Source organism: Porites lutea, chromosome 7, assembly GCF_958299795.1.
Source record: "Porites lutea chromosome 7, jaPorLute2.1, whole genome shotgun sequence".
In the NCBI taxonomy this organism is placed as follows: Eukaryota; Metazoa; Cnidaria; class Anthozoa; order Scleractinia; family Poritidae; genus Porites; species Porites lutea.
Genome location: NC_133207.1, coordinates 1,504,041 through 1,517,050, shown reverse-complemented (window position 1 = coordinate 1,517,050; position 13,010 = coordinate 1,504,041). Strand labels below are relative to the sequence as shown.

The window sequence follows — 13,010 nt, the reverse complement described above, 5'->3', positions numbered from 1 at the left end:
CGATTATTGCATGGTCCAGGAAATATCAACTTTATATTAAAGCGTTTATTAGTAGGATATTTGTACAATTTTTTTGGCTCCACTGGAATCCTATACCATTTGCACAATATTTTATGAGGAGCTACCAATAACTCGTGAGCAACTACTTCGTTTAATGCCGTATTCTATAATACAGTATGTATTAACAACTAGTAAGGTAAAGCTATTTACAAGGATTTTGATTTCAACAAATTGCACTGTTTACAACAATCGTATTTGAAGCTTAAAGTTAAATATAGCGGTATAGAAATCCTGATAATTACAAATTTACAATTTCTTTCAGAATATATTCCTAAGTCTGACTTATTTCATATTCAATGACCATGACACTTTATGAACACTCCTCTTTGTGCTTTCAGAGGGTGTTCTTTCAAAGCTATGTAGTGTTAGAGTTCTTTATATGACCACCAGAAAACATGTTCTACACTAGCCCTTCAGAACCATCCAGATTTGACTGTAATGGAACAGCAACAAAGGGCCGGATACAAGAAAAAAAGGTACTGGGAAATTTTGATTGGGAAGAGGGTTCAAGGATCTCAATAAATTTAATTTAAAAAACCAGCGAAAATGAATAATAGATGACTTGTGTATTACTTTTTACAACCTATGTACAAAAATCGTTTTTATACAAACTAAATTAAATAAATACATATATATACATTAAAGCATTTAACCCAATCAGTGGATAGCAATTTTAGAGCGATTTGATTGGCTCCTGTTATTCGAAATATACTGGGCTATTCTACCTTTTGGGACGGCAAAATGTTGTCCTGTCTCGTCTCGCGACAGTTCGGAAGACGACTTTTCGTTGACAAAAGTTGAACCAACCATAAAATACCAAGAAAGCGAAAAAAATCTGGCTTGTCAGAGTTAACCGATACGTACAAAATCATTTTCCTTCTTTTTAACCGTGATAGTATGTTGACCAAACCAGACAATTTTACGTCCAAAACATCAGCAGTTTTGTTCTCGCTATCATTTGAGAGCCAGTTTAGAAGCACGTTTACGACAACCGGCAAACGTCAAATTGAACCACGTGACCAGTTCTCATATCTTAATTTGAGAGACAGCAAACTTGAAAAAGTCGCGTTTGCCGTTTGCCGTGAACGCGATTGTAAATCTCTGTATTGCTTTTTGTTTCACCTCTTTTCAGCGTCTAGGTCGTCTCCATTAAGCGTTTGAAATCTTCTGTCCATGTTCACAGTTCTAGTTTGTTAATTAGAAAAAAACACTTCTGCCTTGCAGCACGCAGGATACTATTATACACTTCACAATACCAATGTTGCGTCTTAAATGCCTTTTCTTATAACATAAAATTATTGGTCTATATATAATTATTGGTGTCCTCGTGGCACTGTCACCATCTATTGGTCTAAACAACTCATTTAATGTTAATAGTTCTTCGCGTCTAATAAAAGATAGCGATAGGTAACTACTTAAGTTGTTAAAGGGCATTCCCAGTAGTTCATATAGCAGGTCATTTGCTCTCCCGGACGAAGTGGGAAAAGTGTGGACGTTCCTTTACAAATGCAACTGTATCGTCTCACACTGCCATCTAGTATCGAAAAAAGATTGTACTCTTCTGCAGAATTTGTGGAACATGTTACCCCTAGTAGTCTCTTTCCCTGTGAGGAAATATAAAATCATCCTGTCAGTGTTCAGCATGATTGCTTTTCCTAACACCTAATACTTTTTCCTTTAAGGCAGGAAATTATTTAATTTTTTTTATGCAGGCTTGAATTTTCAAAACAAACACTTATGTCTTCATTTCTACTCTAACTAGCATGTCCCAGGCTGGTAATGTGCAGAAATCGGGAAATCGTGAAAACAGTTTCAAAAACGGGCGCGAGCCTGGCATAGGCTATACTTTAACCCTTCAGCGTGACACGGAAGCTGTAAGATGTTTTCTTTCGGCTAATGGCACATAAGATATCCTGGGCGGAATTTGCCCGTTCTGTTAGATAGCAAAGTAGGTATACAATGACTCTGATTGAGTTTCAAAGTGCTCTCCGTTGGATGTAAAATTGAGTAATCCATGAGTGAGAATATTCCTATAATTGTAACATGTAACTCTGCGGATGCATGCATGCAAAAATGTCCTATTTAAAAATAACCTTATGGATAATACTTACGTTAGACTCAGCAATGGCCACAACTATCTGGTCTGAACCTTGAGTTTTAGTCTCTTGATCGCGTTTATAATGGCATGCGCTGAAGTCTCCAGCTCCTTTAGGACCTTGTTCACCCCTGGATCCCGCTTGACCCGGGGGTCCTCGACTTCCATTAAAACCTGGAGGTCCAATTGGACCTGCCATTTTGCTCACGTTTTTTATCTGTAGATAATGAATCAAGAAAGCTTTCAAGTTCAGATTAGTCTTCATTGTTTCCGACGGTGCTGAGGGAGCCATAGTCTGCTACACAGCCGTTTTAAGGGTCGTCAATTGCGTAACGAAACTAAAAACGGCTGTGTAGCAGACTAAGGAAAAAGACGTTCCATTTATTCATGGGGCATTTATAATTCTCAAGATCAGTTACAAAAGGACGCGTTAATTACAGAATAATATATCTAAAAACTCTGATTGTTAGGGTTTTTTTCTTTACCATTGTAACAGCCATAGTAAACATAATTATCATCGCATAAAAACTTTGACTGGTCTTGTGTTATTTTTTTTACACGTACTCAAAATGAGTAACGTATCCAGGGTCAATTCTCACCTTTTCTGCAAGACTTGCATTTACATTGGTTAGTGAGGCAAATAATGTAGCATCAGATGACTCAAGAACAGCTTTTGCTTGGCGTAACTGCAGAAAATGTAGGAGAAATCAGGAAAACAAAATAAATGGTGGACCAAAAATAGTGCTAATATTTGTATCAATAACTCTCTCGCTGATGACACTAACAAAAACACACAAATTTCTACCGCACAAACGATCGAGGCTTGAGCGCATGGAATCCCTTCTTGCGAGAATGAGTATTATTTCTGTGAGAGTTAAAAAATCCAGGATTTTCATATCAATGGGCTTCGCTTTTAGCCTCGCTTTGAAATAGTGGCTTGAGATAACCCGAAAATGGCTTATAGGTCAAACGCAGAAAAATGACTTACGAAACGGTTTCGCCTAACACAAGCCATGCATGCAACATTTTAAAATAAATAGTATAAAATCACCTCTTCCGTGAAGTTGTGTTTTGTTTTAAGCAGTTTTTCTTCAAGTTCTGTTTGTGACTTGTTCACCGCAATCCAGACCTTGTAGAGTTCTTTCTTTGTATTATTCCCAACAGACCACAGCGCTGTCAAATGTCTCAAAGACGCTTCTTTTGTTGCCTGTCGTGTAGAGTTCAACATCTCCTTGAGGTTTTGTAACTTTGTGTGGTGTTGTTGCTGGTGACAGAGACATTAGAATTTTCGAGAAATATTAGGAGCGGATATTGTGAAAGGATCGAGAAAGGAAAAATGCGAAGGAAAGCAAACAGTTACACTGGATATTAGGCACAATTTGCCATGACAAGAAAGTGCCATGATTCATACTAGTACTGTATCAAAAGTATTGCACAGCTGATTGCAAATACAGAAATGCTCTGGTCGGTGGAAAATTCATAGAAATACTATAATGATAATAATAATAATAATAATAATAATAATAATAATAATAATAATAATAATAATAATACAATAACTCCTGATGCAATCAGACTAAAACGTTAAACTTTTTCCAACCCGTTATAAAAACATATTATTTAATAGCTGTTTATATTTACCGTCAAATAACTTGTGTCGTTTGATTTCTGTTCTTCCATCTTGATTCTGCTTTCGAGTTTTTGAGAACGATAGGACACCTAAAGACGCAGTGTAGAAGGAAATGGTATCATGATTATGTTTAAAAAGTGGCAGAAGATTTTACGAGTCCTTTTAAACTGTTTAAAATATATACTCACGTTTTCTTTTAGTGACTCCAGAGATGACTTCAAGGTAACGAAACTTTTCGTCGATTGATTAAACCTGAACCACACCGCGTCTGATTCGTTTTTAATCTGCAAATAATGGATGTAAACTGAAAGATGATCTATTGTTGAAGAAGAAATAAAGTTAGGTGCATTTCAATCGTGTTAATGACTAAAGCAAGCCAATGAGGAAAGTTTAAGGGGAAGGGCAACTAGAGTCCGGAATTCATTCTCAAATACTATCAAGCAAGACTCGAAGCAATGACTCGTTCTTGAAGTACTGTTTAAAAAACGAGCAGGAGTGTATTATCAGGTTTAAAAACTCGAAGCGAAGCCGAAAGTTGTTACACCTAATAATTCCTGCTCGTTTTTTGAACGGCTTCAAAATAGATCAACCCTGAGCTAATGCTTAGATTTGTGGTTATTTTGGTCTAAAAAATTGAACGTTAAGTTTATCCGTGCGTTGGCTTTTTGAGTAGTTCCATTTACCTGCAATTTTAAAGCTTGTAGAGACAGCAGCAGTTCATCTAAGGTTTCATTAGAAGCATTCATATTTCGCGAAAGGCGTTCAAACCCATCATCAGTCTAGGAAAAAATAAAAATATTATCATGAGAAGGAGAACGAATGATGAAGGGTCAAATGGCGTCCTATTTCTTTATGTCATCGACAACGTTAGGGTTATTGATATTTAACCTTTTTAATGGAATGAAAGAAGACAAAGGAAATAAAACCTAGTAGCTGTGAGCTAAAACGCCCCATTAAGCAAGATCAAAAAAAGTGTTGGTGAGGCTTAAGGTCTGTGATCGGCTGGACGCACCCTTCTTGGAGTACTTGTCTATGAAACATATGACCGGCACAACTTTATTTTCTTCGTTTTATTTAATATCTATTTCCCCCCAAGGATTACCTTTTTAGTCAAATTAGAAATCCTTGCAGATGAAGCATTTACTATGATCCAGACGCCTTCCAAGTGGTTTAGTTGTGTTCTTGTAGAGTTTGTTGTATTCCATAGCCTAGTGACATCCCAAGAGAGTTGAGCCTTGAGTGACTCCAGTTCAAGTCGCGTTGATGCTAGGCGTTCTGTCAGATTTTTTGCTTGTTGATCCTATTGAAAAGAAAATCATAACTTTGATGTGCTAAAGTATTTGATAATTAAAAGCTTATCGTTCTGGCTCAAGTTGTCCAAAACGTGGACAGCGCTAGATAATTCTCTATCCAGTGGATAGTGATTTTTCCCGTAGATGGAGCTATCAAACGTTTGAACAATTGCAACCGGGGCATGGACTTTTAATACTGACAAAACCGTACCCTGACCTTTACAGAAACGCTGCATATTATTAAAAGAGTAATGTAAAGCTTCTGTCCGTCCTCAGGCCAGCTCGCCCTACCCTAGTGCCGGTAGGGGAAGCCTGAAACCGATCGATCCTCTTTTGGGTAATGAAGACCTACAGTGCCTTACCTGAGAAAGTTCTTTCTTCTCTGCGTTGATCTTTTGTTGCTGAATTGTAAGCCGCAATTCACTAAGTTTGTCAAGGAGCTGTCAAAATAATCGTTAAAAGCAAAACGTCAATCAGTTTGATGGCTTAGTTTACTTATTTATTTATTGAAATTCGTCAAGGTGAATCAACACAATCAAACAATGAAGCAGGATTTGCTCGCCTTTTACCCCTTCATTACGCACCCAGCCCAAGCTGATAGGTTGTTCACACCACCGGGGTCTGGGTTGCCTACTCTTTACGAACAGGTCGAACAGCAGCAGTGTGGGATCTTTATGTCCGACAAGAATGAAAACACTGAAACAGCTCTGAGATGGGGCCTATGTTTTGCCTTATCCGAGAAGACTATAATGCCTTACCATTAGCAAGTGTCAGAGCAAAGGCAACATATTCTTCATAGTTTTTTTTAAAGAAAAAAAATGAGTTGTTATCCTGAATACCTAATTTCAAAATATGAAAACTTACTGAAGGTGTTTCTTCTCTAATTAACTTAGCGTCCACTCTACTCTCACCTCTTTGACTTTAAAGTCGTAGCGTTGTTCTACCTCAAGTATTTTTCCTTCCTGTTAAATGATAGAGAGGACGCCAATATGAATTATTGATCGAGACTGAGGACCCTGAGTTAGGGTTGCAATGGGCAATGACGGCTTTTCAGACGAACAATAAAGTTAAAAGTATTGCTGCAGTTAATCATGTTGTGTCATTATACTTTCTCCAACCTCTAGCACAACTATCGCAACCGACCATATTAAAAGTCGATTAAAAGCAGTCCCTCGTTTTAGTATAGAAGGCGTGTCACCTTCCGCGGGTGCCGCTTTTCACGCGCATTCGCGTATTTCGCTGGTTTTGCTATCGCTGAGGACAATAAGGGACTACTCGTAGTGCATATCCTAACGTGTTTAAAGGTTCTGTACGTACAGTTCAAACTAGCTGAGAGCCTGGAGCAGCTGAGGCTATTGACTCTCCCCTCTCCCCCCCCCCCCTCCACCCTCCACCCCTCTTTGCCCCGTATTTCCATGGGTTCCAAAGATCAAGTGGCCAGATACAGAAGCTTATAATCCTGCCAAGGTATACTTTTGGAGCATAAAAATACTAATTGTAGAAAGCCTGCAAAGCATAGAATCGAATGTAGGGTTATCCGAAGCAGTAACGCGGAACTTACTGTCAACACCGAAGTGAAAGACTCGGCTAAATGCGGTAAAAATGAAACAACAGTCGACTGAGTATTACTTTTCATATCGTCAACCTTAATGTTCATTCCAAGTGCATGGTGTCTGAAATAATTTGGATAAAGTTCATTAAAAGTAGAAAACAACAAGTTGGTGAAAAAAAGGACGGGGAACGAGACAAGGAGCAGCTGTTTTACTGGTTGAGAGCGCGCAGTAAAACCTCGTTGAATCGAGGGTGGAACCGGTTCAGTGCCTCTTGGGTCGGCCGCTCTCTCCAGTAGGAAGTGAATGACGATACAAATGTTTCTTTAAAACAACTGTTTTGATTCCTACCGTAAGCATATACGGGTACTGAAAGAAAATTAACTTACCAGTTTTTTGTCCAACGAGGTTAAGTTCCCTGATACATCCACAGTTCTTTCTTCATCAACAGATTTCATTGCACCGGTGCTTCCAGCAACTTTAAATGCAAAGAGAAAATCAGTACAATGCTTGAACAATCAAGCATCATTATGGGTTAGATAAAATAAAAAGCTTTAGCTGTGGAGTTTCTTCTTTACCGACATAAGAAAAGACAAAACAAAAGCTGTGAGAAGCACGGAACTGATATCTGCTGCGTCAGGTAAACAGTATGAACATCTATAAGCACACAGATCAAGGGTTCCGTTTTAGGGAATTGTCCGTTACTCAGGGTACCCTTTAATATAAAATGAGATTAAAAAAAATTGATGTGAAAACGGAATATTTTCACAATTGTTCTTTGCGCAATTGATTTCGGTTCAGTTGAAACAGACGCCTTCATCAAGCGCCGGGGAGTACACGAATAGAGCTCGGTCCATATGTCCGTATGCCAACAAGACCAATCGAAATGTTTTACTTAACATTGACTGTTTACGTGAAGACTCGAGATTTGATATTTTTGATTAAGGGAACATGCATAAAAAAAGTAGAAATGTATGGCTTAAGATAGAAAATTCAGGAAGCGGTTTTGCATGGTTTTCAACGTTGCTGCGTTGTGGATACTGAGTAACCACTTTACGATTTCCTTTTAATAAAAACCTTTCATAAGTGATGTCCGTTCACGTTAATTTTTTGACAAGCTTTTAAAAGCATAATGCTAAATCTATATACATACAGTCAACGCACGGTTAAACGACACCCCTATAGGCAGACAACTATTCTAGGACTATTGGCAGCCTTTTTGATGAAAACCCTTCGCTAGGAGCCGCCTTTCGAGGATCATTCATGCTCCCTGCTAACACATTTTTTCTCGTCAAGGATGCCCAATAAAGAGAATTTCAACTGCAATTTTGTTCTAGGTATGTGCAATTACTAAATTATTTAATGGGGTATTTACTCCAGTGATACTTAATCGGGACTCGCCACAGAAATGCGTCAACCAACTGGGAATACATCGCCCGAGGCACAACATCGCGTGATCTTCTCAAGATGTTTTTTGTGTGCATCCGGGCTAAAGTGATAGATAGAGTTAAATGCCGCATTCCGGTATTTTATCAACTACGAGGTGGCATCCCTATATCCGTTATAAACAAGATAAAAGGGTAAATAAATAAACCAATCAACAGAGTCGTTGCCAGTCAAGCAATTTTGCATGTTCTACCCCTTTTCCAGAGAACTGTTTTTGAGAGACTTTTACTACAAAAACAACCTGTTCAAAGTTAACTTATTGCCAGTTTCAGAAGTTCATGATTATTTTTTTGTCGCACTGCTGATCATCTACTGAGATCGCTGTAAGTCACTTAATTATGGGCAGGCATCTGGAATTAATGGCAATTTAATAGTCAATCGATGTTGGTGTAAGTTAACCCCTTTCTACTGCAAAAACATATCGGTTCTGGTGAAATGATATAGGACTAAAACCAGAACCTTTTACTACCAAAAAAGATTGTCTTTAGTAACGGAAAGGTAAAAAAAGGGGCGGTCACATAAAGCTTAAGAATTCAAGGCTCCTCAGAAGGTCAATAATTTTATCGAGTTAAACCGGCAATCTTAATACAACTTCGCCGACAAAGAATCGGAAGAAACGACACTGATCTAATTGATTTATTTGAAATACAACTCTTCCCTTCAAAGACCAGTGTAGGTGTTGTGTAGACATTGTAGGTAGTCGGATTATTTCAATCGCTCAAATTCAGTAAAATGCACTTTTAGCACTCAGGAAAGATAACCAATCAGTCTTCAGATGACTACTTCTGTTTAGGATTGCCCTCGCAAATTAGAACGTTAAAACTGTTTACATTTTAGGACCCCCTCTCAGCTGGCCTTCGACTTCAAGATTAAACATCCCTATAAAACATCCGGCACAAAGTAGTACTATAATGATAGGAGGTCAACGTAATTCAAGTGAGCAAGATATGATCAAAATGTCAAAAAATACTTTGATTAGGTAGAGAACACGCTAGGACAAATATGAGAACTCCGACGGAATTTTCCCTTAGGCCGAAATGTCCAGCCGAAACTTGAAAAAGATACGTCCGTTTCAGTTTCGATTTCATGTGATCAAAAACGTGATTTCCGAAGGTAATCAGCCCGCATTGAAGGAATGAAAATAAACACACAAACAAAAACAAATAAAAAAAAAAGTTGCAGGGTGTTTTTCTCCAGGATCTTGTACATTAAAAAAACGAGAGAAACAAATATCTCTCTTGATACAGTCTTAAGATATCTGATAATGTTTTGCCGCCAAAAAAGAGCAGTCAAACTGTCGATAATGACCGGCTTTAGTAAGATAAACCTTAAAGTTGGAAGGCATGCGAAAGACAGACAGACTCGTACTTAAACCTGATGAGATATTTGTGGTTTGAAGTTTAAGGCCCTTTGACTTTATCATGGGAAATGTGTGAGTCATTTTCGGAAATATTTCGCCAATTCTTGAAAAGCCAATGGGCCGTTGCTGATCTCGGTAAGCCTTGGAAGAAATCCCGTTTCCGGACAATGCTTTGATTCATGTGCCTTGAAGTGACAATATCCTAGTGTTTCATTTTACAGGAACTAGTTTCCTTGCTGTCCAGAACTGTAAGATCACAAAGGTTAACACGCAAAATTCACGAAACCTTAGTTCGTGTCCTTTTAATCTTTACCCTTTTAATTCCCTGAGATCTAGATCCGAGATGAGACAATAATATAATAATTACTAGTGCTAATTTTTTAAGACCGAGGGTAAACCCTACGGTGGGGCCATTCAAATAAGGCATCTTGGACATCATGTTCCTTATTTTTTTGTTATTTTATAAATAAAAGGTTGCAGTTTTTCCTTCACTTATTATCTGGGGAAATAAAGGTTAATAAACGCTGATCCTAAAACGATCTAATTAGGCTTGGTTCCTTTGCACTTCAGCTTGAACCATAAGACACGAAAGAGACACGCTGTCTAACAACTTCTGTTTTAGCCGTCCGGCTCTTCAATTTCCGCTAATGACTTACTTTAATAAACCAATTCAGAACATTATATAGTTAACATTCAACAGGCAGCCAGGTAAAGCTGTCAGGTATTAACTAAAATAAACATCTTTTAAGCTCAGTTGAGTTTGGAGGTTTCGGTTTGGGTGCGTCGGTGGGTGTGCCCGCCTCTCAGTGCAGACACAGCCATGTTATTCCAGTTACGTTAATCAGACAGTTAAACAGTTCCTGATGCTAAATCCTTATAATTACTACGACATCGAGTTCTTCTTTAACTGCATGTTTAACGGCAACTTACTATTATAACTGAAAAAAGGGCAATACCTTAATTAAGCCAAATAAGAAAAAAAAAGAAAAAAAGAAAAAAAAAAAAAAACGGTGTAGAATATGAACGCCCCTAGGTTTCTAATAATCTTTCAATTTTCTAGCTGTGGCCGGTGATTTGGTTTTTTAGGCTGTGTCTGCTCAGTATTGAGCTTTCGTGATTCTTACCTTTGTTTCTTGCACACGGGCAATTTCCTGTCCCAACAGACCCAAAAACAACGAGTAGAGTAAGAAGAAGAGAAGCAAGCGAAGTCAAGCACATAAAACCCAAGATCAGAGTTAGAGGTTTGCTGAGGGTTGTTTTTATCCTGCCATCATTATCATCCTTAAGGCTTTTTACATCCCATTCACACTCCCGTACCAAGTTTATATTCTCTCTCTTTATAGCGACTCGGTGATGGCCGGAAGGTGCTCTGGGCATGGGAGCCTCCATCATCTGCGGTTCCATATTCTCTTCGAGAACTGGTTCGTTAGATCGTTGAAAAGATGGGTTTACTATCACAGCGCCTCGGATGTCCCTCCTTGGCGGTGCACGGCGCGCCGAGTTGGGCCTGTGCGGTATTTGCGTTTCTTCTAACGTCCATGCTCTTTGTGGAATTTTTGTTTCTTCCAGTGTCCATGTTCGTCGAGATGGATGAATTTTATAAGGCATGGTGAACGTAGCACCACTTGTCAGCCCTTTTCAGTAGGATTGGGCTTTGTTTACAAGTTCAAACCAACAGTTTTTTTAGTAGTACGCTCCGCGCCACAGTTAAAACATACTCGCGAGGGCGCCAAAACACTTATTTAGGGCGCGAAATTCCAGCGGATGCTAATTCTGACATGACATGACCAACAGATAAGGTGACGTAGCTGCCCCCTCGACAGGTGGACATCGATTATCACGCTACTATCGACGTGACGATGGCACCAAGCGGATAGAAGAGCTCGTGTAACATTCAACAGATAGTAACGTGAGAGGTGGAGACTTCTTTGTGAGAAGAGGTGTTGATGCGTAGTGAGCAGATCTCTGTTACTGGATGATTCTCGCAACATCTCGTGCTGTTAATATTTTTAGCGCCAATCAAGGCTGTTTCTATTTGACTTCCTATTGTGGGATGTCAGGCACCGGAAGTGCTAATCGGTCTCATGGTGAGAGCTTTCGTGACTAGGGAAAGGGAACACCAATTGCAAAAAGCTTGGATGTGAGAAGGAATTTGTCACTACAAGGAAAAAGGAATATTGGAAGCATTCACTGCCTGAACAGTCCCAAGCGTAAATTCAGCCGTATGTCGAACTCCGACGATGGTAAAGTCAAAAGTCAAAATATACATTGGGCGATGAGGAAATATGTTAGACCTCCCATATTGTTGACATTCCTTTTAAAAAAAATGAAACCCACGAAACATTTTGCGTGAAAGAATCTAGCTTTGAAGTACCTGCGCGTTTAAATAAAATATATGACGCAGAGTCCAGTTCAAACGGCTTCTGCTCTCTGTTACGTAGTCTGCTATAGGAATGATAACAAGGCGAGGAAGACTTTTCGGTGCATTGTGTTCTTTTGTAACCAGGCATCCCTGTAGAGCTTAAAAGTGAAAGCGAAAGCTAGGAAAAAGAAAATAAAAGTCGTAAATAAATGAGCAAACAAAGGGAACAAATACGAATTTGGTTATCAAATGGAATTGTTTTATATTTGTTTTAGCTATACGCGGTGTGTAATCAAGTATGTTAAAAACTCTTATCTTTATACAAGCGACTTTTGACCCGGTTAATGCCATTCTTGCGTAGCTTAAGGAACGAACCTTTTTTTTTCCAGATCGCACGTGCCCTGACTTGCGTGTGTTTTCAAAACAAAAACAGCGAGTAAAAAAAAAAAAAGATAATCTTTCCGCATTGTTTCACGATCACGGAACATGCAGTACATATTGAGTTGACTACCACGGATTGTTGAGACAGTTTGCAAAGGTTTAGTCTTCACTTACGTAAATACAGTGAGGTTTTTGGTCTTGGAATGTAAAGAAAAACTAAGCCGAAAAAATAACGAGATATCCAGTTAATATTCCAAATTTTGGGTGGTCTTGTATCTTTCACCGGAAAGCCGTGGCCCCGAGGCGCAAGCGAACACAACCAAATAGACTTTGTCAAACGTTTAGGCAACATATTATTTTTTATATTATTAATTTATAGAGGACAAGAATCGCTCATTTGGGCCAGGGGTACATATCTATCTTAAAGTAGCCGTAATTTACGTTCTCCCCGTCCGGCCTTCCTGCTACGTAGTAGAAAACCCTGGAGTGGAATTATTTAGACGTGAATATTTAAAAATAGTCTAAATAATCCCACCTGCCTCTTATCATACTCAGGCTTTCCTTAAGTCATTTTTTATTGTTATTTTAAGCAAACTTTTGCAACATTCTTTACCCAGGAGTACTCTTTTCATTCTGAGCATCCAGATTTAAGTGGATTAAGAATTTTTTAAATAAAACACGTTTGAAATCCACATGAAGAGGGATCACTAGTCGCAACGACAGTCTTCCAAAAGATGAATGATTATCAACAAATCCACTTGCTAAATCTTCTAATGGCTTTTTTATGTGATATTGAAAGGTAAAAAATAGTAAAGGAAACTGATAGCCCTTGAG

General features: G+C 38.6%; 1 protein-coding gene across 1 annotated transcript; it reads right to left on the bottom strand.

Moving 5' to 3' along the window:
• Positions 1-132: 132 nt before the first annotated feature.
• Positions 133-11,201, bottom strand: LOC140943437 (uncharacterized). Its single transcript, XM_073392523.1, has 12 exons — positions 10,558-11,201; positions 7,017-7,105; positions 5,989-6,039; positions 5,440-5,517; positions 4,888-5,085; positions 4,469-4,564; positions 3,974-4,069; positions 3,797-3,874; positions 3,207-3,419; positions 2,755-2,841; positions 2,172-2,372; positions 133-1,664 (listed from the first exon to the last, which is right to left on the bottom strand). Exons 1-12 carry the CDS (start codon positions 11,039-11,041, stop codon positions 1,476-1,478), a joined length of 1,860 nt encoding a protein of 619 aa, XP_073248624.1. The 5' UTR covers positions 11,042-11,201; the 3' UTR covers positions 133-1,475.
• Between the last annotated feature and the right edge of the window lie 1,809 nt (positions 11,202-13,010).